This window comes from Trichomycterus rosablanca, chromosome 20 (genome assembly GCF_030014385.1).
Source record: "Trichomycterus rosablanca isolate fTriRos1 chromosome 20, fTriRos1.hap1, whole genome shotgun sequence".
Classification (NCBI taxonomy): Eukaryota; Metazoa; Chordata; class Actinopteri; order Siluriformes; family Trichomycteridae; genus Trichomycterus; species Trichomycterus rosablanca.
The window spans coordinates 23,871,457-23,898,171 of record NC_086007.1 but is presented as its reverse complement, the minus strand read 5'-3'; the positions used below and the strand labels follow the sequence as shown (position 1 = coordinate 23,898,171).

Here is a 26,715-nt window from a genome sequence, read left to right as displayed (position 1 = left end):
GATGAGACCACATAGATGATGTTCCTGGGACCACATAGATGATGTTCCTGGGACCACATAGATGATGTTCCTGGGACTACATAGATGAGACCACATAGATGATGTTCCTGGGACCACATAGATGATGTTCCTGGGACCACATAGATGATGTTCCTGGGACCACATAGATGATGTTCCTGGGACCACATAGATGAGACCACATAGATGATGTTCCTGGGACCACATAGATGATGTTCCTGGGACCACATAGATGATGTTCCTGGGACCACATAGATGATGTTCCTGGGACCACATGTTCCTAGGTGCGTGTAACTATACCACTGATGGGGCACTAATAAAACGTACTATTTAATACAGTAAGATGCAGTTTGGAAAAGTCACCTGTAAAATAAATCCCTGTAAGATGTTCAGTTGTGCTCCATTCTTTAATCAAAAGAATATTTTGTTACCATCATACAGTTTTATACACGTCAGCTAAACAGTGTATGCCTTGCATACGATTTTTTAATGTCTTCAATGATTTTTTACACTGGATATGCAGTGATACACTGATTTACACCTCAGTGATGTTTGATTCTCATTCATGGTCATGACATGCCATTGACAGGACATGATTTTCTGTTCGCCTCCCAAATCTTGTGTGCAACATAGGGCATTGAATAGTATATATAATTAGTGCCTTATCAGGGGTACAGTTCCATACTAAGATGCAGTTTGGAAACAAGCCCTGTTTAATCACAGCCATGTGAGGCATCCTGTTGTGTTCCAGTCAGTTTTGACCAGCTTTCCATATTTTTCATAATTTTGTAGATGTGTTGATCTACTTTACTATAGAAAATGAATGCAGATGACTATATGGAAGGTAAAAAGCAAAAACTCTCTCTCTCTCTCTCTCTCCCCCCCCCCCCCCCTCTCTCTCTCTCTCTCTTTCTTGTGCACACACACACTCACAATTTTGACCCCATCTCACCATATATGTTGGGCTGGATTCCCATGGGAACTTCCACAATGAAACAGCATACACTTTTCTGCACACAAATGACACTAGCTGAATTTGTTATGTTTACAATTAAGATTATAATTAGATTTTTTAAGCATTCTTTTTTTGTGTAATTTACAAGTAATAGTGAAAAATTAAATAAACCCTATGTATTATTTGAATAAATAAGGCTGCTGTATTTTGACACCTCAAACAGTTCATGGTTTGTTCTGTAGCTACAGAATCTGCAGGAGTAAAAGACTGGGAACAAGCAGCCACTTGAAATATCCCAACTTAATTGTCCAACTGTTCATGATCTTATTAATATAAAACCGAGATGAGTGCAGATAAAAACGTTAATCCATTTTTGATTGCTTAACAAGTTCAGAATAAATGAAAACCAGACCTCAGGAGTGAGGAGATTGTGTTGGTTTGAGTGAGCAGTGAGCAGATGCTGCCACCTAGTGTTAGAATGTTAAATCACGACGTTCAAATCATGAACTAAACCTCGTCTTTATTACACTTTTTACTGTAATATGAAAAAAGAAATACATTCTTACTTTAACTAAAGAAAAACCTGTTAAAGTTAATACTTAATTTATGCAGACATCAAGAGATGAATGTTACCTTTAAACATTATACTACACACTGCCACTGTAATTCATTTAAATGAAAAAGTCTGTAGATAACATCTGTAGGTGTGTGTACACATTTCACCCCTGTATTTCTGAAATCTGCTCCTAAGAAAGACATTTATGTCTTACACCTTGCAATCACTCATTCGGCAGGCACTTGCCATGTCAAAATACAAATACATTTTCAAAATGTTTTTTAGGGCCTCTTCAGAAAATTCTCTGGATTCTTAAAATCTTTTAGTAATGTTATTAACTGTAGATGGTAAAATTCCCAGATTTCTTGCAATGTATTCTTAAACTGCAAACATCAACTCGTTTATAGCAAGTAAGAACATCACCTTTAACTTATTCATCAGTTTTTGGACTATGGTAGACATTACATTGGAATTAGCATTTACTATATTTAGAAAAATCAGTTAAGCTGGTATGGTAAAATAGCTTATTAAATTTCTCCTCTTTGTGCAACTTTCAATTAAATACCTGTAAAAATGTTTATAAATCAATTAGTTGATTGTTTTTACTACTATTGCAAGTGTTTGTAAAGTACTTAGTCATCAGTATTAGTGTGTACTGCTCTGGCTGGGTTTAAACACTAAATGGTTTTGTATTTTCAGCAAATTCCCTTACACCCTTGTCCCTACCAACTCTATTGTCTCATAGTGCAGTGATCCTCTGGGCCCCAGGCACAGCAGCAACACTTCTGTCAATAGCTGCAAGAGAGTCGTCTGCCCCCGGATAACTAAACTTCTTTATCGTACTTGATTCAACACAAAGCTGAAAACTTTGGTGAAGAATACAGTAAGGTAGGTTTTTCACTCTGTGTGTGTGTGTGTGTGTGTGTGTGTGCATCTGTGTGTCCTTTCAACCAGTGAATCAGACCCACCATGACACTAAATGGGATAAAGCAATGGTAACACACAATAAATGAACATTAGTCATAATTAGGAATACACGGCGGCAGTGTTGCTAAGTGGGTAGCACTGTCGCCTCACAGCGAGGTCCTGGGTTCGATCTCCAGGTGGGGCGGTCCAGGTCCTCCTGTGTGGAGTTTGCATGTTCTCCCTGTGTCTGCGTGGGTTTCCTGCAGGTGCTCCGGTTCAGTGCATTGTAGTGCCGGTCCCAAGCCAGGATAAATAGGGAGGGTTGTGTCAGGAAGGGCATCCAGTGTACAAACTTTGCCAAATCAATAATGCGGATCACAACAAATAGAGTGGTAATCAGGAATATGAAATTAACATTTTATTTATAAAGCTGTTTGACGGGTGAATCACTATTTGCTCCCTAAGTGCCACGAATTGGGATGTATTATTCTTATTACTACAGTAAATTAGGAACAATAAATCTGCTTACACAATAAAACTGAATGCATTAAGTGCAGTGCTGATATATGGGTATGTTTCTGGTGCAGGATGTACAGCTTCATGGGAGGTGGATTATTTTGTGCTGGAGTCAGTAATATTCTCCTGGTAGTCTCTACAGCCACTGATTACTGGATGCAGTACCATCAGACCAGTAACTACATCCACCAGGGCCTGTGGCGCTATTGTGTTCCTGGCAAGTGCATGGTACACACTGACAGCATTGGTAAGACCTGGTAAATGGTTTAAATATATATGTTTTTTAATCATTTACGTACTAAACAATGTATTTTCTTCTTTAAATACAATACAGCCTACTGGGATGCCACCCGTGCTTTTATGATCCTGGCCATCCTGGCATGCTTCTTTGGTCTGCTCATAGGCATCATGGCTTTCATCAACTACACCACTTTTAATGTCTTTGACAAAACATTTGCTTCTGGAATTCTTTATTTTATTTCATGTAAGTGATTTTGTCTTCAACGTGCTATCCTTTTTTAAAATCACGTCGTAAATTCTTTGTAAAATCTTTTAAATAGAAAGAATGTTATCTCTGGATCAAGGTGTTTGCATGGCCCAACATTTAAAAATACTTTTAAACATTTATAGAGGCTCTAAATTAATTAGTGCGTTTAGCCAGCAGCGCCATCTGGTGGCCCACACATTGAACTTCAAGATCTTTGTTACTATGTTATATACAGAATATAATCATGTTTATATCTACTGACAGAGTGACAGAGTATTTATTCTTTGTGCAGGCTTCTTCGTGCTGCTGGCCATGGTTGTTTACACCGGGGTGACTGTGAATTACTATGGAAAACGATACGGAAACTGGAGATTCTCCTGGTCGTATATAATGGGCTGGGTTTCCGTAGTGCTCACATTCTTTTCAGGTATATTTGAAAGAAAGACTATATCTGGGTTTGAGACAGTGCTATTTGAAATGTAGAGAGGGAGCACAAATGAAATACTTGTGAGGGATAAGTGGCATGCCTTTCTAACATGACTTTTTAATACGGAATAATAATAATAATAAGCATTTAAATTATATTAAGTTATGCAGACTTTCACAGCATGTGGTGTTAGTGGACCTACAAACCTAATTTCCTCGAAAATTGAGACAATAAGCAGGTGAATTAGTGACGCAGCATGATGGGTATGAAGGCAGGATCTAATAAATGCGTGGCTCACTACTTTTACCAAACTTTAGGAGAGAATTGTCAATCAGCTAAGAAAAAGAACATTTGTCACTGCAAGATTGCAAATAATTCAGGTCTTTCACCATCTACCATGCATAATAGTGTGAAAGGATTCCAGGCAAAGAAAACAGTGGAAACCACTGTTAAATGAGCTTGACCTTCAAGCCCTCAGACAACATTACATATAGCAACTGTAATGCTACTGAGATAAATATATCCTGCATCAAGAAATGCAAAGTATGATTTTGTTCACATGGGTTTCTTCCAGGGTTTCTTGGGTACCACGTCTAGCAATTCATCTGATTTCTAGAATCTCTGCCAAAAACGTTATGACTGCTTTTACTCAGTATAGGGTCCTAAATATTTTTTTAAAAATTACAGTTCATGACTGGTTAAGCTATTGCTGAGAGCTGTTTAAATTTTTTTCTAGGTATATTTTTCATGTGTGCTTATCGAATGCATCCACCAACTGGCTCCGTGTCCCGCTGAGGCTTCTCATCTTACATCTACTCATCATTTAGTTTTAATGTAAACCACCATGTGCTCCCTAATCCTTCTACTTTAGTTCTTATGTTTACCTCACAATTATTATCAAACTCTGAATAAATAACTGAGTAAAATACTGGGTGGTCTGGTTTAATTTTTCTACTGTCGTCTTATACGTCTACAAGAGTCAATGATGAACTGACATTCATTCATGATGAACATTTACTTTTATTTTAAAATGGGTACCATGAAAGGTTCTAGGTTGGTAGTATAATGTATACAGATACAAATTGTCACTTAAAAAAGGAAAGTGAACAAAAATAGTAGGAACAAATATGTAAAAAAGTCATTTGTAAAGTGTAGAAAAGAAAGAAATATCACATTCATTAAATGTACTCTTTGGCATCCTAATCGGGGTGAGTTACTGCACCGCGCCCAGTGATTCCAGGAAAACTAGACCCACAGTGACCCTAACCAGTATACACTAGTGGTAAAACAAGAAAATAAATGAATGAGAGTGGCTGTTTCTGAGGGCGGAAAAAGGCCGGACAGGGATTTAACTCCCTGCTATTTTAACAGTGACTCCTACTGACCTCATAAGGCACCAGCAACATAAAGCGTGTGGTCAGCAAGAGGGTCGTCCATAATCCAATTATAGAGAACTTTGGCCTGGTTTAAGAGATTGTGTATGGCTTTAAATCCCATAATTTTGTGTGCAAAATGTTACATCCGAAAGCCAAGTGTGACCTGACTGTTGAATCCCAAGAACGAAAAACGTAATACCACAGTCAAAAGAGTAAACCTTTTATTGTATTATTTATTAGTGAGACAGAAATGCCACGTCTGCTTCCCATTTAGTAACACTGGAATTATAAACGTGCTTCCCAAAATAAAGCGGTTAGAAAAAAGGTGTCTTATTACGCAGTAAGCACCTCGCAGGTAAAGGTGTGATAAGTGAACAATGAGTGAAACGGAAACGGAATGAAGCAAAAAACAAACAGAACATTCGAGTTTAGTTGACTTTAGTCGACTTCCTCAATGGTGGGTCCAGTAGCTCCTCCTCCGGGTGCGGCACCGCCGCCTGGGAATCCGCCAGGCATCCCACCTGGCATGCCACCGGCACCCTGGTACAGCTTGGTGACGATGGGGTTGCAGACCTTCTCGAGCTCCTTCTGCTGATGCTCGAACTCTTCCTTCTCAGCAGTCTGTGTGAATATAATAAAAGCAACAAAGAGCTCAGAGGGACGCAGATGGTCTGAGCTGCAAATCCTTCACTGGCTCTTTTACAGTTTCTCTCGTTCTGCCAACGTGTATGAAAAAAACAAGGCCGGGATGTACTAAACTGTTTGTGTTCATTTTTATGAGCAATTTGGCCACATTCTGCATGATAAAAACCTAAACACCATGTGGCCACCATAGTGTATGTGGACACCACTAGATTTTAGGCACATGCATTGCTAAGATATATAATTATCATATTAAGGTCACAATGCCTGATAACACAAACATCAGAAAATAAAATCTATACCACATAGCATATCATATCTGAATAAAAATATTAATATTTTACCTGGTTCTTGTCCAGCCAGCTAATAACCTCACTGCACTTATTTAGGATCTTCTGCTTGTCCTCATCGCTGATCTTTCCTTTCAGTTTCTCATCCTCAACAGTGGACTTCATGTTAAAGGCATAGGACTCAAGCACGTTTTTGGCAGCCACTTTGTCCCTCTGGACATCGTCCTCAGATTTGTACTGCTCAGCCTCATGGACCATGCGCTCAATGTCCTCCTTACTGAGACGACCTGTCAACGAGACAATCATTAATATACATCTAAATACGAGGTTCGTAACTTCACTGATGAGATGATCAGTAGGCACTTGTGTAGTGCAATGGTTTATTACACTAGCCTGGGGTTTAAACCACATTGGTGCCATCAGCCGACCAGGCGTCTACACAAAAACGGCAGGCTTTGTCTGAGGGAATGGATGGCCAAAGCCCTGAGAGGAATTGGAGTGAGATGAACAGTGTTACCTTTATCATTGGTGATGGTGATCTTGTTTTCCTTGCCGGTGCTCTTGTCCGCTGCGGAGACGTTCATGATGCCGTTGGCATCAATGTCGAACGTGACCTCGATCTGAGGAACACCGCGCGGTGCAGGAGGAATGCCGGTCAGCTCAAACTTTCCCAGAAGGTTGTTGTCTTTGGTCATGGCTCTCTCACCCTCGAATACCTGCAACAGATCACCTGTGTGAGAAGAACTGTTCTCCAAAATGAATATGGCCAACCCTGTCCACTAAGAAATCATTAGCCATTCTGACCTGAATGAGCACACCAGGCTGATTGTCTGAGTAGGTGGTGAACGTCTGCGTTTGCTTGGTAGGAATAGTGGTGTTGCGCTTGATCAGGACGGTCATAACTCCACCAGCAGTCTCAATACCCAGTGACAGAGGAGTGACATCCAACAGCAGCAGGTCCTGAACATTCTCTGATTTGTCTCCTGACAAAATAGCAGCCTGGACAGCTGTGGAATAACAAAAAAAGGGTAATGACTCACATGCATTGCAAAGCTTCCCAAAAAACATCAACAAACCAATGATCCATCAATTTACCTGCACCGTATGCAACAGCCTCATCGGGATTGATGCTCTTGTTGAGCTCTTTTCCGTTAAAGAAATCCTGCAGGAGCTTCTGGATCTTGGGGATACGGGTAGAACCTCCGACCAGGACGAGTTCGTGGACCTGGGCTTTGTCAAGCTTTGCATCGCGCATTGCTTTCTCGACAGGGTCCAGGGTGCCCCGGAAGAGGTCAGCGTTCAGTTCTTCAAAGCGAGCCCTGGTGATGGAGGTGTAGAAGTCAATGCCCTCATACAGAGAGTCGATCTCGATGCTGGCCTGTGTGCTGGAGGACAGGGTACGCTTGGCCCTCTCGCAGGCAGTACGCAGCCGGCGCACGGCCCTCTTGTTGTCGCTGATGTCTTTCTTGTGCTTCCGCTTGAACTCGGTGATGAAATGATTGACCATGCGGTTGTCAAAATCCTCACCACCCAGGTGGGTGTCACCAGCGGTGGACTTCACCTCAAAGATTCCATCTTCGATAGTGAGGATGGACACGTCAAAGGTTCCACCACCGAGATCGAAGATCAGGACGTTTCTTTCCGCCCCCACCTGCACAAGAAACATAGAAGGTAGTTGCAAACCATATCGGATTTCAAAACGTATACTCTGAAAATATAATTAACACTTTATAAACCATATTTAATAAAACTGGATTGGTGATCCATTCAGTTTTATCAATCATCTCGTCAAAACAATAAAAAAAACAGTTGAAGCCTTCCTTTTGGAGCACAGTACGAAATATCATCAGTAGCTCCTTATTCTTTAGAGTCGCGGTGGTTCTGCAAGTCAGAATGCACTCGGATTGGACTTCAGACCATTAACAAAGCACACTTTTGACAGCCAGTGTTACATTTTTGGTCGCAATAAACAATAATAACAAAAGCATTGTTTAACATTGTCATCTGCTTTATTTTAAAAGTAAAATATGTCTGAAGATTTGCTGTCAGTAATGTTACCTGAAAGAAAATGAGATTAAACTTTGGGGAATCTGACAGGAGGAGGTTTAAAGCTGGGTCCAAGCAAACTCTCTTTAAATCACATAAACTGTCCATGCCTAACAAAGGTGAAGCTCAAGAGAGAGTAACTAAAATAGGAAATCGCACTCGCAACACTGTCCAGCCAAACGCAGGTATCCTGTTACTGTGAACACAACATGGCCAAAATATCAGCAAGTCCACGGTAGCTATATATGGGAGAACATATATGCAGTTAAAAGCATTATCTTGTTGTGTGGGTTGAATTATTTCAGATGAATTTAATAGTGCATGGCTTACAAGAATATTTCCAATAACGCCTGGTCTTGCAAGACTACGAGGTCAAATAAGAACACCTGGTGGGTATGACCTCTCATATTTTTCTCAAACTCTGAGCTCAGCTGTGGTGCTCTAGCTCATTAGACTGCTGCGCCACCCAAGCGTCCCGTGTTTCCACAAATTAAACACGGAATATTAGAGTAATTGGGTGGGTACTCACTAAATTACTGTGTGTTGTATATATTCAAAAACAGATGGGCCTATAATGTTTAAAAATTTAAAAAAAAAAATTACAATATCTAATGTAAATACATTTACAGATTAAGCTCACTGGCCAGTTGACCAATAACTATTTGGATCTAAATTTTCCTTCCAACAGTGCTGTCGTTCCATGGTGGCACACTCACTTTCTTGTCCAGTCCATAGGCGATGGCGGCTGCAGTTGGTTCGTTGATGATTCGGAGAACGTTGAGTCCAGATATGGTCCCTGCATCTTTGGTTGCCTGACGCTGAGAGTCGTTGAAGTATGCAGGTACAGTGACGACTGCGTTTGTGATAGTCTGCAGGGAGAAAAAAATGCTGTTAAAATCGCTGTTTAAAGGGACACACGTAAAGGGTGAATTTACACTCTAAACAACAAGCGTAACTGCTCATGTTTACGAGTTACATGTTTCCAGTACACAGTGTGTTGTTGCATAACCAAATTGCCCTTCAGATCACATACTGATACCAGGACGTTCTTTCATGGTTCTATCAACTATGGAAAGTCACCCAGACTCTAAAACAGCAAAGCAACGCCACCACACTTACTGCATGTTTTGTACTGATGGTTAATGTTATTGTTAAATGTTAGTATTTTTTAGATATAACAAGACCCATCCCTCTTGGGGGTGATCTGAAGTTTTTTTTGGCAAATGTTAGACAAGCCGTGCAACTATTCCAGGGAAACCATTTGTTTGCGGTGAGTAAACCCTGCAGTTCTCTAAATGTTTGTCTGGGTCATTTAGTAACTTGCAACTAAACTTGTAATTGTCTGACCTTTCCCAGGTAAGCCTCTGCAATCTCCTTCATCTTTACCAGCACCATTGAGGAGATCTCTTCTGGAAAGAACGCCTTGGTCTCTCCTTTGTATTCAACCTCAACTTTAGGCCTTGAGGAATCATTTATTACTTTAAATGGCCAGTGTTTCATATCTGACTGAACAACTGCATCGTCAAATCGTCGTCCAATTAGTCTTTTTGCATCTACACACACAATCCAAAACAGAAAATACACAAGCATCTCAGTTCACATGTGCACTTTCCAACGTGGTAACAAAATCCCCAAATTAAAGGTAATACTCATGCTTACCAAACACTGTATTGGTGGGATTCATGGCAACTTGATTTTTGGCAGCATCCCCAATCAGCCTCTCTGTGTCTGTAAAGGCCACATAGCTGGGCGTGGTCCGATTCCCCTGGTCATTGGCAATGATTTCCACTTTGCCATGCTGAAAGACGCCCACACATGAGTAGGTGGTGCCAAGGTCAATGCCAACAGCAGGTCCCTTCGACATGGTTTTCAGTACCTGCGCATACCAAGATGATAAAGTGTTTATTTAGACAACTAAACCTGCTTGACAGGACTACAGCTGGTTAATTTGCTCTAGAACTTTCTTTAGAACTGAACTCGTCTTCTATTCTAAGACAATTCGTTCATGTGAAGTGAGCTAATGGTCTCATTTCGCTCACTGGATCAGCTGAACTCAAATCGTGCACCTGTTTATACAACCACTTACCAGAGCTCAGCTGTTTTGACGGCCTGAAGATACCTCATCGAGTCATCTGCCATGAGGATTGGTAATATGGCAAAAATAAATCACAATATGATGGCAGTTATAGGTTTTGCTAAGCCTGCATTAATATAATTACCAATCTAGAGATACAAACAAAAATTAAACAACTATTAAAAATTTCTTTAATTACATCTGCCGGAATTATGAAATTAGTATTACAGCTGTAAATCGTTACAGAGATTGTGGAGATTAATGACCATGTTAATCTTATATTACAGTGTTTCCCACAGGTCTGAAATGAAGCTGGGGAGGACTAAAGCGATGATAGAGTTGCACTTTAAGACAGGATAAGAATAAAATGTCATAGTTTAATATAGCATATTGCTTAAAGGGTTAAATATGTTTTGGATGATTTACATGACCTGATAGTACTTGATACTACTAAATATACAAAGGGGTAGGGTGTAGCCAGACATACTCTAGCCAAACTTTCAGTATTTTATATAATTATATAAATATTACAATATATTCTACATGGTCAAAAGTACCATGCGTGTGGACACCTGACTATGAACTTCTTAAATATCCCACTCCTTACTGAAAGCAAGATTTAAATTGCATTCCCAGATGCCTGAAACCTTATTTCATTATTTTAAACTAATCTATATCCACTTAATAAATAGACAATACAACCACTGTCTTAAATATAGACAAATGTCCCCATGTACAATTTCAAAGAAATTCAAACTTTTAAAAGTTGTCATTTAATTTTGATCAGGCAGTTGTAGCCTAGCGATTAAGGTACTGGACTCGTAATAAAAAGGTTGCTGCTTCAAACCCCACTCTGCCAAGTTGCCACTGTTGGGCCCTTGAGCAAGGCTCTTAACCCTCTATTGCTTAGACTGTATACTGTAAGTTACCATAAATGTAAATGTAGTATCTCCAATTAACCTGACTGCATGTTGGCAGTTGTAACCGAGCGGTTAAGGTACTGGACTAGTAATCGAAAGGTCACTGGTTCAAGGGCCCAACAGTGGCAACCTGGCATTGCAAGGCCCTTGACCCTCAATTGCTCAGACTGTAAACTGTCAGATTACTGTAAATCGTTTTGGATTAAAGCGTCCGCTAAATGCCGAAAATATAAATATAAATACTACAAGTACTATTTGTTCTGAGCAGTTGAGGGTTAAGGGCCTTGCTCAAGGGCCCAACAGTGGCAACATGGCAGGGGTGGGGCTTGAACCAGCGACCTTTTGATTACTAGTCCAGTAAATTATAAATATAATTACTACAAGTACTATTTGTTCTGTATGCAGACTGGGACTAATGTTATTTTCCAGAACGTTCCTATAATATAAGCTCCTGACTTTTAGTTTCATTTTCAAGCCTAATGCTCTCTGTATCTAAACAATCATTTTAGAGGCATGTTGGATCACATTGGTGGAACTGTTTGCAAATGATTTGCATTTTCCCCTGGGTATCTATGTAAGTATATCTATGTTATTTTTTAATGGCTTAACCTTAGTAGTTAAGACCTGCAGCACTAACAGATCACACCAGTAGCAACACGAATAATGAATCATTTCTAGATTACATAACAGTGAATAAGAGGAGTGTCTGTATTCCTTGTATGGGCTGATTTCGAAAGAATCGTTGATGCCTGCTAGAATATTCTGCATATCTGGGCAAAACTCTAGGCGATTTTAACAATCCAAATCTATCCATGAATAAATAATCTGTACTGTAAAATTACAACGCATATTCAGCTTTAATGTTTACATTTCTCTCCAGCTGTTAAACTGACATGCACAACTAATCAGTAAAGGCCAGAATATTAGAACAACTATGCAACTCCATTCTTAATCTATTGATCGAGACAAATGAGCAGTTCTTACCTGATAACACTCTCAGGGCTAAACTTCTAATTGCTGATCTCTCGAACAGCACAGTAATGCCCGTAACAGCTCAGGTCTGATCAGTGAATCCACAGCCGCATCTTTTATATACACACACACACACACACACACATACCCAGAGAGATGCGGCCAATTAAACTCTCCCAAGCGCTGAACGGCACTACGAGAGAGCCAATCAGATAGCAAAGACTGTTCAGTTCTAACGAAATAAAAGTGAACTTTAGCTGGAAAGTTCTCGAGTTACACCTCATTTTTTAACGCTGAGCTGTTTGATACCAGAATGTGCGAGTCGACTCTGACTGAGGCTCCTATTCATATATAATGCGTAGAGAATCGATTGAAGAGTCGATTCCTACACTAACTCATTCTCAAACTAACCAAAATAAAATAAATATTAACAAGTATTCTGCAGATTGCTATAATTTACAGTTTAAATGACTTTGTACAGTATCTACATCATTATTTACAGTACCTCAGATGTTCTTCGGGGACACAGTTATGTTACTCTTGCTTCAAAAACTTTAAAAACTTTAAGCCTTGTTTACAATTTATATTCACACACAGGACCGGCGCTAGGGGGGGGGCTGAGGGGGGCATTGCCCCCCCAAATTGTGTCTTTGCCCCCCCAAATTGTGTCTTTGCCCCCCCAAGCACAATGCAAGCAACGGCTATTTTTAAAATTATCTCTGAACCAATCACAAAAATGCATTTTGTTTTACAGTGTGAAGATATTTCCTTGCTTATTCCTGATTGGCTCTTTGAGTCATATAAAAATCGGCAGACTGCCCCAAACAGTTCAGTTCGGCAGTATATGTTCTGTTAGTGTGAGCGAGAGGCAGGTATACTGGTAAACACTTTTTTTTTACAGAATTAGTATTCTTTTGTTTTCTTTATATTTTAATTTCCCAATAATATAAATATTCTCACTCATTCCTATTTCCACGTTTGAATATTCTCAGTCTGTGTGTAGGTACATTTGTCAGCTTTGACTTAAATTTGTATTAAAGCCTTTCAAGAAATAGAGTTGTTCTATTAGTAATGGCAATTTAATTAAGGGGGCGTATTAAAATGAAATACAATTAGATAATCTTTTTTCTCCATTTACATAATCAACATGTATTTTTTAATCATTGGGTTTTAAGTTTAAGTTCGAAAACATGCATTTTTATTTCTTTACCTCATACATCACTTTAAGCCAGTATCAATAGCTTGGCTGTCATCATTCATGCACAAATCAAGCCTTGATTTGCTTTCTGGCTTCAAAAACATGACTATCAACATGCCCCCTCATTAGGTTTTACTGCCCCCCCAAGCAAAGCAGTCCAGAACCGGGGCTGTTCACACACGTTTTGCTTTTGAAAAATGAGTAAAAAATAATTGCTCTAAAATGTTGGAATCGACTCTTCTTCATATTCAATGTGGCAAAGGCAATAATGTAATTTTCCGTGAATATTCGTAATACATTACCACTGTTTACAGTAGAAAGGCTTATTTACATTTACGGCATTTAGCAGACGGCTTTAAAGCAGTGTGATAGTATACAGTCTGAGTAGTTGAGGCTTAAGGGCCTTGCTCAGGGGCCCAACAGCAGCAACCTGGCAGGGGTGGGGCTTGAACCAGCGACCTTTTGATTACTAGTCCAGTACCTTAACCGCTAGGCTGCAACTGCCAACATGCAGTCAGGTTAATTAGAGATACTACATTAACATTTATGGTAACTTACAATATACAGTCTAAGCAATTGAGGGTTAAGGGCCTTGCTCAAGGGTCCAACAGTGGCAACCTGGCAGGGATGGGGCTTGAACCAGTGACCTAGCGATTACTAGTCAAGTACCTTAACCACTAGGCTACAACTGACCAATAAATCGTTGGTCAGTATAACTAGGAGGTACAAAATTACTGGTTAAGAAGTAGTGAACATTTTTGGTAACAGAACAAGATTAGATTACAAAACACAGTCCAGGTTTTTGGGGCACATTACACTATATAGCCGAAAGTATTTGGACATTTGACCTTAAGCTTGTTTGACATTGCCTTTATAACCCATGGGCATTAATACTCAGTCGGCCCACTCTCTGTGCCTATAATAGCCATCACTCTTCAGAAAAGGCGTTCCACATATTGTGTCTGGGAATTTTTGTTCATTTAGTCAACTGACTGTATGTTGGACATGCAAGCTTTCCTCATAGTCCAATATTCCAATTCATCTTAAGTTTTACATTTACATTTTCTGCATTTAGCAGACGTTTTTATCCAAAGAAAGGCTAAATGATCTTTTTTACACGTTTATTAACCTTAACTTGTTCCTCTGGAACACAACATTGTTTTTGCTATTTTCTCCTACAACTTTGACATTTATATTTAACATTGCAGTCTTTTTATTGTAAGGAGGAAGGAACATTTCGGAATATTCCTGTAATCAGAGTCGACTCTGAGTCAGGTTCTTAGTCAATGTGTTGAGAATCAAAATTCCACACAACAATATTTTCGAACACAGAAAGGACAGGACATTAATATAAGTTTTGTAAAGTAAATAAATAAGTAGGTACGGAACATGTTTCTATTATTCATAGTGGGAGACTTTTTACACATTTAACAAAAGTAAAAAATTAATTGCTACTACAAAGTCATTTTTGAAGTCGACTCTTTTAATTCTCATTTAATTGAATATGGAATCGACTTATTTTTGGATTGATTCCCATCAAAAGTCAATAAAGAGACTAGTTATTGATTAAAAGGCAGGAACGTTTTAAAGTAGGGCAGAGGTTGATAAAAAGAAATGTTACTGTTGTACAACCATACAAAACACTGACTGCCCATTCTGTGTTTGATTTCCCACTGTACCTAACAGCTGGCACACACGTGTTCGGTTGCTCAGAGGTCCAGGTTCAGTTTCCACTGTTTTTAGTTAGGTCTGATGTTTTTACAATATAGTTTTTCTGCTTTGCTAAAAGAAATCACAGAAAATCAACAGTTTCTGACATACTTGACCCATAGCATCTGGAGCCAACCACCATGTCATGGTCAAAGTCACTAAAATTATATATTTTTCTCTATTTTATTGATGGATGTATGATTTTATGCATTGCACTGCTGCCTCCTGAGTGGTCAACTGGATAATACATAAATTCAGGGTTTTTTCTAATGGCCGTAGGTGTAAACAACTTTTCTCACAAGGTTCTATTTCTGCAGAGTGAAAGTACATAACCCACATGCCTAAATGTCACACCCTTCAGTGGAAGAAAAAGTCTAGAACAATCTTGCTTCAGCCAAACCCATTGCTTTAATTTCCAGCATGACTCACGACTGCGCCCTGTGCACAAAGTCAAGTCCGTATGTTTGACAAGTTTGTTATGGAGTAATTAGTGGCTTGCACAGAGCCCAGAATTAAAACAAATGTTACCAGCCCACAAAGTTTGCGTATAGGGAAAAAGTAGTTTGAAATGGACACAACCCTGAGATGGTCTGTGGGTCAGAGACTCGTGTGGCTGCTTGGCCATTTATGTACTGATGTACTGAATGTACTGAATTAAAACCTTAAAATTACAATAACTTTACATTTGATGTGTAAAATTTAACAAAAACATTTTGATTTTCAAGATTCTTTGGTTATTTTGGATGTGCTTGGTGCAATGACGCATTTGTAGTACCTGCCTTGGAATGAATTTTTATTTTAATATTGATTGTTTTTCACTGTGCTTTTCCATTATAAAATTGTTGTTAAATTCCAGCAGTTCCAGGTTTTTTATTACATCTGACCATCCACACCATTTATTTTCAGCACAAGGTGGCAGCTTTAGTCTTCAGACCTTGACAAGAGACTCAGCTTTGGTCAATTAGAAGGCCATGCCATGAACCACCAAATTAATATATAGTATTTAACATTTGACCCAGAATCTTTTCAGAATCAGTCTTATTAATAACAAAGAGTCAAGGTAACATCTTTATGTGGATACATGTCCAGTGTATTCATACATACAGCTGCAATACAAAATAACATTTTTACAGAACATAGAAAGGGTCACCCAGGATATAATGGCACATCACATTTTAAACAATGTCTAAATTGACTAAACATTATGTATCACAATTTCTTACTAATTTATACAGTGCATGTTTACACTTTTATTGCTAGTCATACACAGACACACAACTCTTCTCACAATTCAGCAGATTAGAAAACTCCAAATGACACCTTTAATATTCAGAATGTGCATGCCGTTTGTAAATTGTAAACCCTAAGCACCTTATTGGAACACTTGTCTTGTAGGTACATTCAGTGGCCATTTTATGAGCTACACCTGCCAGTTTGTCCATCTTATGATCTGTTCACTTAAAGGACCCTGTAGGACCTTCTCTGAGATGTTATTTAAGTGGTGTGCCAATAACATGGTAATAACATGGTACTAAGTGTCATCTAACGCGCACGGAGGATCACATTTTGCTCCCAGTATTTCTCCCCCTCTGAGCTGGGCTTAGACAATATAGAGACCTCTGTAATTATACAATTACGCATTTGACCTTGTACTACGCTCTGTGTTATGCATAAAAATACTAATCAGGTGCAGTTTACCTAAATTTTGAACCAAGATGGTAAGAGAAAAAAATTAATTAGGAGAAGGGGTTTGTTCTTGGGGCTTGTATAGAAGGAGCTTTGGTCACAAACAGCTTAGCTGGCTAATATGTTTGGAGCTTTAACTAAACAAATATCTGCATTTAGATCTATGGGAATGACATCAACAAATTAAGGGTGAAGTCATACGTTCAATGACCATGATGCTTGTTGGAAGAATGGTGTTCCACCTCTTCAATACAGCTTGACAGACATGTAGAATGTTCTGGCAGCTTACAGCGGTGGCCTAAATCCTTACTACAACACTTGTTACAACACATGCTTTTTTTCTTTAGTTTGTCACCTGTTTGTACATTATTATAAACCGATGACATATAAATCCAAAGTCCTTAAAGTGATAATTGACACCAGGACACCAAAAAAAGCACTTTTTTATTTCTTAAAGGAATTCTAAAAAAAAAAAAATAAGTTGCAGGGACTATTTTTCCCTTTGACCACTTTGCTTTTTCAAAGCACATGGACACAAGATGACAGGAAAAAGAAGAAAAAAAAAGAGAAAAAATGATATCCTGTCTAGGCTGACATTTGTATTGCATACTACATACAGTAATTCATGTAGAAACAGACCCAGAAGGAAACCATGTTTGTAGAGTAGGAGAGTAATAGCTATTTGAAGCTGGGGTTCCTGATGACGGGAAGAGCTGAGGGACTGGACCTTCGCAGAAGTCTGATGGACAGGATAAACAAGCCCAGACTCATTAAGCCCAAAACACCCACCCCGGCTACCAGAGCAGAGGTCATCGAGTCCAGCGGCAGAGACGGGTCACTCACTGGAGCTGTGAGAGAGAAACAGGGGATTTCAATGTGATCTATGATTTAATGTGATTGCAACTGTATGAAGTTTATGGTCTTTAATGCTTTGTCACAATAGATACAGTTGCAATTGAAATAAATTCAACCACCCAAGTTATAAATCCTATAAAATACTAGATTTTGGTCTGAATAAAGTCTTTATCAGTTACGAAGAAACAAATAACAAAGAAAATTAATGATGTAGTATTTCTTAGTGGAAGGATATTTTGTTAATATTGTCTTGCTCCAATTGTTCAACCCTATATTATATTGCTTATCTTTAAACCTACTGCTAGCCTGTATGAACTAAGTCTGGGTTACAACATGATTAAACTATTGGAACTCAATAATGACGCTTAATTCGCTTCAGCTGTGATGTGTTATATAAACACCACCCAGAAATTTGGAACAATAGACAAAAATTGCAATCTATGCACAATGCTTTTTCCAGTTTCTCTGAATCTTTTAATAATATTATGGACTATAGATGGTGAAATCTTTTTTTGTATACTGTCAAATTCATAAAAACAAATACCATGAAATATGCTTGATTTTAAGTTACAGAGTTGATTTAATGACAACTCAAAGGAAACAAATACAAAACAGGTTCCTTCTAAGGTCCACAGACTTCCCTAAAAATCACTCACTTAGACCTGTTAAATCTGCACAATGAAGAAAAAGAGATGTCTTACCAAGTTGTGAGTTGTTGGTTGGAGTTTCATCTGCAAAATGCAAGGCAGTTAACATTAATTTGTAATCTTTTAGATTAAAGTTTAGACCATAGTTTTACTATGTCTATTATTGTAGCATAACAGATTAAGATGACATGTTTGCTCTCACCACCCCTGGTTATTATAGGGCCTGCAGTTATAACAGCATCTCCAGTGGAAACATGAGCAGCTGTACCGTCCTCTCTTTTCCTTCTCATCCCACAGATCTGCAGTAAAGTGGAATTTATCACAGATATCAGATAGCATTAAACCCTGCACCTGCTTAAGGGGCAACATTTTTGCCAAAATGCTAAAACTAAAACCATAAGAGTTTACCGGCATCAGCATTGCACAGTCGTCTACCCGACACAGCTTTGTGACACAGTGCAGGAACACAGTGGACATCTTCTGGTTTTTGTGTTTCACAAACCGAAAGACTTCAAAGGCAAAGCGGCCTATCTGACTCTTCCCGTTCTCAAAAACAGTGGTCTGAGGGTCTTTGTGGCACCTGTTTAAAATCCAGCAGATTGAAACGAGGAATGATTCTGTGTTCAATGCATTTCAAAAGCACGTACATATGAAATCAGATAAAATCCACATGCACCAAGATGAAGATGTTCTGTAAAGGCCTATTGTGAGTGGTTTGTATGGTGAATGGTTGGTTAAGCAGGTAATGAGCTCTCTGCTGGTTAATGTGCACCACTTTACGCACCGTTTTAGAGATAATAAAATTACCCGAAGAAAAGGTCGTAGCGTATCTCATCATTGGGATTCCCAGAGGGCGTAGTGTAACAGTAATCCATCAGGATGTTCCACCTGTGGGAGGGGGAAAAGTCCATTTTTGTTGCCACTCATAGATCTGATCTAAAACATTCTTAAAATGAATTTAGACGCCACTCAGGCTATACCTATGAGAAGAATGAAATAGATAAAATGGGTCTGGAAACAAAGAGGTTACTATTTCCAGTAGGTTTTGGTCATTAGGTCTTTATCACAGAGTCAGTCATTATAATAAAAGCATTTGTTTTACAAAAGTTTTACTTAACTAATTAAACTAAAAATAAGTTACCTTAATCAAGCGGTAGAGTAAAGTAGTAGTAGTAGCAGTAAAGTATCAGTAATAAAATTTAATCTTATGTTATGAAATTTTATACCTTCTGTCTAGGTTAGTGGCCTTGACGGCAGCAAACACTCTCGTTTTTAGAGCTAGACCATTCATGGGAACAGACAGCTGCTGATTGAAGTATGAGTCCTGAGAAATAATTTGCACAGATTAAAAAAACTCAATCATGGCCAGAAAAAAATCATGAAAAATAGTAAAAATTTCCTTTTGTGTAAGCTTATTGTAATTCTTCTGGGATAAAAATCTGCATAAAAATGTACACAGCAGCTTAAATTAATCATTTGTGTGCTGTGTAGAGTATGTTTGTGGGATGGCCTTTGAATTCTTTGTTAGTGGAAAGTTTGACTGAAAGTTTTACTGTACCCATTCAAAAGTAAATGGAACAGTGGTCTTTTGTCAAGGTCTAAACAAAACCCAAACTGTCACTTTATAATTTAAGTTATTGCTTTTGATTTATGTTAGAACATTTAATAGAGTTTTGCCCATTGTAGGTTATGTGAAGTGTTTCTCTCACTGTATCAGTGTTTCTGTTTAGGGTTGGATAAATGTGAAGCCTCAACAGAGTTCATTTACACAATGTATGTCTAATGGTTCTGCAGCTAATGTTTTCTGATATTTTGGGCACCTCTGGTCATGCTGCTGACTCTGTTGAAACCATACGGCAAAAAATGCAAATAATGAAAAGTTTACTTACGTTGTATAGAATTAAACTTAAAGTGCTGACAAAGGTGCCGTTGTTGTCTTTTACTGATATAGCAGCAGATGATCTTTAAAAAGTAAAGACACAATATGCAAGTATTTTACACCTAAGCAATAGGGTAATCTGCTCTTAGATAATTAAAGTTAAACTTTCAAAAATATATATTAAATAGAAAAATTACAAGTTTATGTGTTTTATTAAAAAAAACAAGTTTTCATCTAGTTTTAAGCAAAAAATCAAAATCTTTAGCCATCTTTAGCTCTAGTCCATGCAATTGTGTTGACTAATCAACATCCAAAAAAAAAGCCATACCAAATATCATACTCACGATGCCAACTGTGAGTTGTTGACCAGGTACTCCAGAGGATAACTACAGCTGAATTTATACAGCAGACCAGGCAAATAGCTAATGATGGTCGGAGGATCAGGGGTGTCGATGTATCCTGAAATGTTTCCTATTTGTATCTGGGACATGTTCCCATAAGCATTGTAACCCTGAGTCGTAGAAACCTGCAGAGAGAGGCTTTGTTAAGACATGGTTACAAACAAGCGTGATTATTTTGTATAGTTGAAAGAAAATGTTTGTGAACCTTTAAAATGACATTAATATTAACAGCTTATTAAATGTGGGTCTGATCTGCCTTAACACAATTCAAAATTATGTCTTACCACCAGCATGTTGCCACAAGCTTCCAGTGTGCTGAGACTGACACTGAACAGAACTGCAGTGGGAAATGTGTTGTTGTTGATGAAGCCACGGCATTGGGCATCACTGTGGTGCCCGTTCAGAGCTAGATCTGCATTGGTGTAGCCTGAGTAGAGCACCGGACAGAAATTGATCTTCAGTGTGATGGTTTGGACGCCACAGTACACACTGATGTCCCGCTCGGCTTTAGAAAAAGGAAAAACAGTTTAAAAGGTTTAATGAAAGCATGTATTTCAGAAACTGATATTTTTGTTAAATACAAATGAATAATGATAATGATAACAATGGACAATTTCTTAACATGCATTTATTACATCTTTTTTTTTTTTTTTTTCTGTTCATCAACCGCTTTCTTCTGGTCAGGGTTGCCACGGACAGGATGTATGGCAAGAATACTCTGGACAGGCTGCCAATCCATCATAGGGCTTCCCTCTCCCACAGACAGAGACGATCATGTCTGCGTAGACACCCAGCCGGCCGATAGCAACACTAAGACTTGAACTCAGATCTCAGCGGTGATGAGCTAGCATAATAGACCATTGTTCCACCTGACTGCCCACCCATTTACAGCGTCTACCTGGTCAGGGCTACAGTGGGTCCAGTGCCAACCAAAAACACTGGGTGCTAAGCAGAAATACACCCCATTCGGGGTTTCATTCCATCCCACACACTCATACATACTCATTACTCACTCACATCTATGGGAAATTATGAATAGCAAATTTGCCTTCTGCATGCTGTTGGGTGAGTATAACGGAAAACCCGAAGGAAACGCACATGAACATGGGGAGAGCATGCAAATCTGCTCACAATGACTGGAGGTGAGGGTTGAACCCATGTTCAACTGTACCAACGTTCTGCTCCCAGTAAATTATCATTTCTAGACATGTGTTCCTTCACCCTTTTTAATGTGTTGTTTTTTGTGATCCAACTGACATTGTTAGAAAGTACAGACATTTTACTGCTTATTTTTCATCATGATGATTTGGGTAAAAGTAATTATTTTATGTTTTGTTTATTTATTTTATTGTATTTGACTGACTATTACATGACCTTGTCACTAATGATGAATTGAGTTACATAAATATCAGATTGTATTTGGTTTAAAATAAGAAAAAAAACATTGTAAAATTTGCAGTAATTAACTGTAAGTTCTTATTCTGTTTGGCAGAATGATTATTTTTATTTGTATTTTGTAACATTTATATATTTTATTGAAAATTTACACTTTAATTGGTTGAATAGTCATTATAATGACAGTCTATGGTTGTGGATGTCCACATCGAGCAATACAGAACTTTATGAAAGTATGATTTTTTTAAAGATATAATTAAATAATTAAGATATTAATTTTAAAATTGTCTCTTCTTTTTGTAAACTTTGGTACAGCAGCTATGCTGTTATATTTAAAATTATACTGATTTTTTGTGCATACGTTTGCCATTGGGTCCACGGAGATAGGATGATTTGTTAATTGCTTAGTTCTTAGTAAAAAACAATGATCATGGTAATGAACAATGGTCAATAAATAATTAAATAATGGTCAGAGAACAACTAACAGGCTAGAAAAGCATGACCTTGCCCTTCTAGGACCCTGCTAGGAAAACTGCAGGGCTGAGTGTAAATTTAGAAACAGTTTTGCATCTCCTCACCTGGGTGTCTACGATGGAAAACAGGATCACCGTTGCAACCACTGAACTAAGTAAAAGCCACACATGCTGCTGGCAGATTTCCTTAACTCACCTTTAATTGTTATTGTATGATTAGGTATAGCAGCCTTGTTAACTACATGTCTATAACTGCTAAAGCTACTTTTGTTGCTTGTATTTCTGTTCCAATTTTGTGTTTGGTGTAGAGATCTGATTACCATTTTGTTTAAAAGTTCAGACACTTCTGGTTATCATTTTAATCATGATAAATAATGGAACTTATTTAATTTTTTACCTTTTTGTTTAAATAATTTTCAAACAGCATTGTTACCCAAGACAAAGCTAAGAATTGAAATAATTTTTGTATAAACAAACAGATAAAAACATTGTAAGGGGTTTTAAAGGGAAGAATCTGAGGTAAGCAGAAATATAACAATTTTGCATAAGAATTGTAGAAGAGTGTAAAAGTCAAAATCACAAACCATTATATTTTTTTGTTTTTAAATTGTACTAAATCAGTATAAATGACTATATAATTAGAAATGTCTCTTAAAGTTGCTTCAATAAATGAAATTTGAATCTTCTTACCTGGAAATCTACTGTGGAAAGCAGGATCACAGTTGTAACCATTGAATTGAGTCAAAGTCACAGGCATTCCATTTATTAAAAGCAGAATCCATATTAGCTCCATTTCAGCCCCTGGATTTTAAAAATGCAAAACATTAACAACCAACAAAAAGCAAAAAAATATCTGTATTAATTTTAGTTTTTAATTATTTTTGAAGAGTGCAAAAGCTTAAGTTGGCCTCTCTTACCAAAGCTACATTTATCAGAGCCGCCTATACTTTGGCCTGCTGTCTGTAACCAAATGGCTTTGTGGCCAACCAGAACTTGGAACCCTCAACCCAGCAGCCTGCCCAGACCCAGAACAGGGAGTCATTATCAAAGCGTATCAACAATACAAGCTGTCCCGTGCAACATGGGAAAATGCATCGAATCAAAGTGCCCTGAGCAAATCTTTTCACGGGCCCAGAAACTTGAGCCGCTTTGACGATTTCCCACTAGTATTCTCATGCCTTGATCTGCTTCTGTCATCGGGCACTAATGTCTGCCCTCAGCAGGGGGCTAAATCAGGGAATTATATTTTCATCAGCCACTGAAGAGACTAAACGGGCTATTCTCTTGCCCTCTCTATCAGGAACGTGGAAGTGGGTGCAGCCGACTTCAACGCATTTGGGCTCTGGTTCCACATGCACAGTTCAGCAGGCAACTAATTTACGCCAGTTTTGGACTGGATGCACGGTGCTCATTCATTATTCCTAAAAGGGTGACTGAAATTTTTTTTTGGTTCAACATATTAATTTGTTGATGTTTTAAATGTAATCCTTTATTTAAAGATTTGCCATCACATAGATGAAATGTATATAATGCTTTTTAGATAAGTTGACTATATAAGTTGACTATCATCTTTGTAAAAAAAAAAAAAAAGTGTATGAAGTAAACCATACAGCAATGCAATGTCAAAGACAAACATTGGTAATCTAATGGTTACTGTAAAGCGCAATGACTTTCAATATAGACTGCCCAATTTAACAAAAATCAGTAATTAACATTTCAACCTCTTAGGGCTGCCCTGGTCAACTATACGTTTTGGTAGTGGGAACTAGAAACAAAAACAAAATAAACTCAAATAAAACAACTCAGCCATGAACTTAACATAAATGGAGCTATGTACCATGACATTCAAAAGAAGAATTTAATGTCATGGAACAACAACCTGAATCTGAATGTTTAAACAATCCCAAACTCAAAAGCAAAATAACTCAAAACTTAATTGACCAACTAAATTGCATTTTGTAAATGTAAACATAAACAAATTATGTAAATGTAAACAAATTATGCTGGCAAAACTCTTAAAAAGGTTGGGACAGAGGCATGTTTACCACCGTGTTATATCACCTTTTCTATTAATTAAATCAAATTCTTTGTGAATTTGTTTTTTGTTTCTATTCTGGCTTGATTTAAAACAGCTGCTCAAAAATCTGTAGTCGCAGTTGTTTCTGATTTTCTTCATCATAATGTGTCATACTTTTTCAGTAGAAAAAATATCTAGACTGCAGGCAGGCCACTTAAGCATACACACTCTTTGCCTAAGAAGTCATGATGTTTTCGTATGTGCAATATGAGGCCTGGCACTGTCTTGCTTAAATAACTAAGGACTTCCCAGGATTAGATGTTACCTTGATAGCAGCATCTCTCTAAAATTACAGTATGCGCATCCACATCAGTAAGGTCTTCCCATCCCCATACTATGACAGACTGACTTGACTTTTTCAGCACTTGCCAGTAACAGTCTGGATAGTATTTTACAGGGTTAAACGTTTGGTAAAAATAAAGAAATAAAGAAGACAACTTGAAAAAAGTAAACTGTATGGAACAGTGATATTAGTGTAAATTATTAGCAAACATAGAACGTTATTGTATCATTATTAAATATTATAATAATTTTTTTTTAACATTAATTATTTAAGATAGGGCCGTAATTAGCCAAAAGATTTGAGCTGCCAGGAAATTGTCTTTGCAGGAAGCTTCATCTACAAGGCTGCAATACTGTAGTATCACATTTGCACTTGGTGTATTGTGATGATATCGCCCTCTTGTGATTGTGAACAAGCTGTAACATGGTGTGTAATGTTGCTCCATGTGTACACTACATGGCCACTACAAGTATCTGCACACCACATAGTTTTACCAGTTTGGTGACCACACATATTCTCCTTTGACTGAATGAGCGTGAACTTCCACAGACATTTAACACAGTCACACATCCAAAAACCATTTACATCACTGTACATCTGTGCTTTCAGCAGGCTTTTTTATTCAAAGTATATTAGAAATGAGACCAAAATGATCCAACTAACTTGCTTAATGGCTCAACAGTGGCAGGTTGGTGGTGAGTCATAAATTAATAGTCAAGGACCTTCAATATTAAGCTTTCATTACATTGCAGTCACAATACATAACTTTTAAAATTTTGAAGTAATATACACTATATAGACAAAAGTATTGGTACACTTTTCTTGATAAAAATTCAGGTGTTTCATTCAGTCCTATTGCCACAGGAATATAAAATCAAGCATCTAGCCATTAATTCTGCCTTCTCAAACATTTTAGAAAGAATAGGTTCTCCTAAACAGCTCACTTAATTTAAGCATGGCGCTGTATTTACGACTCTGTCTGAAAATACACTGCTGCCTGGTAAAAAGAAGCAGCCCATGTTGTAAAGGATGGGTACTTGTCTGCTGTATAATGCCTAGAGACAGTATTTATGTATAGCAGCAGTAAATATATGCTCTATAAGCAGATAAAGTAAAAACAAAAGAATAAAATTAATCTTTGTGTAGTCCTAATATTCTGTATACTACCCTAAAGGAAAAAATTTAAATAGGCAGCTTAATTGACTTTTTGCATAAACAATCTGTCATTCATCACAAACTTTGTGAATATCTGGGGTCACTTCAGGAAAGGTCAAATCTCAGGTTAAAACAAGACTGAGGGGATCTTATCTGGGCAGTTGTAGCCTAGTGGTTAAAGTACTGGACTGGTAATTGAAAGGTCACTGGTTCAAACCCCACTACTGCCAGGCTGTTACTGTTGGGCCCTTGAGCAAAGTCCTTAACCCTCAATTGTTTAGATTATATAGTGTCACAGTACTGTAAGTCACTTTGGATAAAAGTGTCTGCTAAATGCTGAAAATGTAAATCTGCTAATAATTATATTTGTGGGTCTTTTTTGACCAGCAACACAAGGGTTAATTTTAAACCCATCTACAATCAACTAATGTTTAAAATGTTTTGTATGAGAGCTAAAATAAGTTGTTGGGCAGTCTGGAGGAATTGAGGGTAACAATATATTGTGATGAATGCTAAGAGCAAGTGCATTAATGATTTCCTTCCTGGATAAGGTGTGGACGTTAGATACCGCGACCGGTTTCCAAATACGTCCATGTGTAGGATTTAGTGGACCACATAGGCTGCACGAGCCATTATCCCTGTCATAAAGTAGTGCACCTTTGTTACAGCCATGGAGTGATTTGGGATGCGGCCACAGCCTGATCCAGGATCAGCTTGAAGCGCAGTATCTGTGTGTGTGTCCTATATTAAAGGCCCGCCATTTCACTGAAC

General features: G+C 38.0%; 3 protein-coding genes across 3 annotated transcripts; 1 reads left to right on the top strand and 2 right to left on the bottom strand.

The window, feature by feature from the left end:
- Window positions 1-3,023: 3,023 nt before the first annotated feature.
- On the top strand, window positions 3,024-4,660 carry lim2.3 (lens intrinsic membrane protein 2.3). Its single transcript, XM_063017040.1, has 4 exons — window positions 3,024-3,198; window positions 3,286-3,435; window positions 3,731-3,865; window positions 4,602-4,660. Exons 1-4 carry the CDS (start codon window positions 3,024-3,026, stop codon window positions 4,658-4,660), a joined length of 519 nt encoding a protein of 172 aa, XP_062873110.1.
- Window positions 4,661-5,445: 785 nt separating this feature from the next.
- Window positions 5,446-12,788, bottom strand: hspa8b (heat shock protein family A (Hsp70) member 8b). Its single transcript, XM_063017228.1, has 10 exons — window positions 12,691-12,788; window positions 12,198-12,298; window positions 9,879-10,095; window positions 9,567-9,772; window positions 8,936-9,088; window positions 7,269-7,824; window positions 6,978-7,180; window positions 6,691-6,889; window positions 6,228-6,460; window positions 5,446-5,862 (listed from the first exon to the last, which is right to left on the bottom strand). Exons 3-10 carry the CDS (start codon window positions 10,081-10,083, stop codon window positions 5,680-5,682), a joined length of 1,938 nt encoding a protein of 645 aa, XP_062873298.1. The 5' UTR covers window positions 10,084-10,095; window positions 12,198-12,298; window positions 12,691-12,788; the 3' UTR covers window positions 5,446-5,679.
- A 4,669-nt stretch (window positions 12,789-17,457) lies between these two features.
- Window positions 17,458-23,222, bottom strand: zpld1b (zona pellucida-like domain containing 1b). Its single transcript, XM_063017045.1, has 10 exons — window positions 23,120-23,222; window positions 20,846-21,066; window positions 20,505-20,686; window positions 20,171-20,243; window positions 19,508-19,605; window positions 19,089-19,169; window positions 18,690-18,861; window positions 18,484-18,580; window positions 18,336-18,365; window positions 17,458-17,621 (listed from the first exon to the last, which is right to left on the bottom strand). Exons 1-10 carry the CDS (start codon window positions 23,220-23,222, stop codon window positions 17,458-17,460), a joined length of 1,221 nt encoding a protein of 406 aa, XP_062873115.1.
- Between the last annotated feature and the right edge of the window lie 3,493 nt (window positions 23,223-26,715).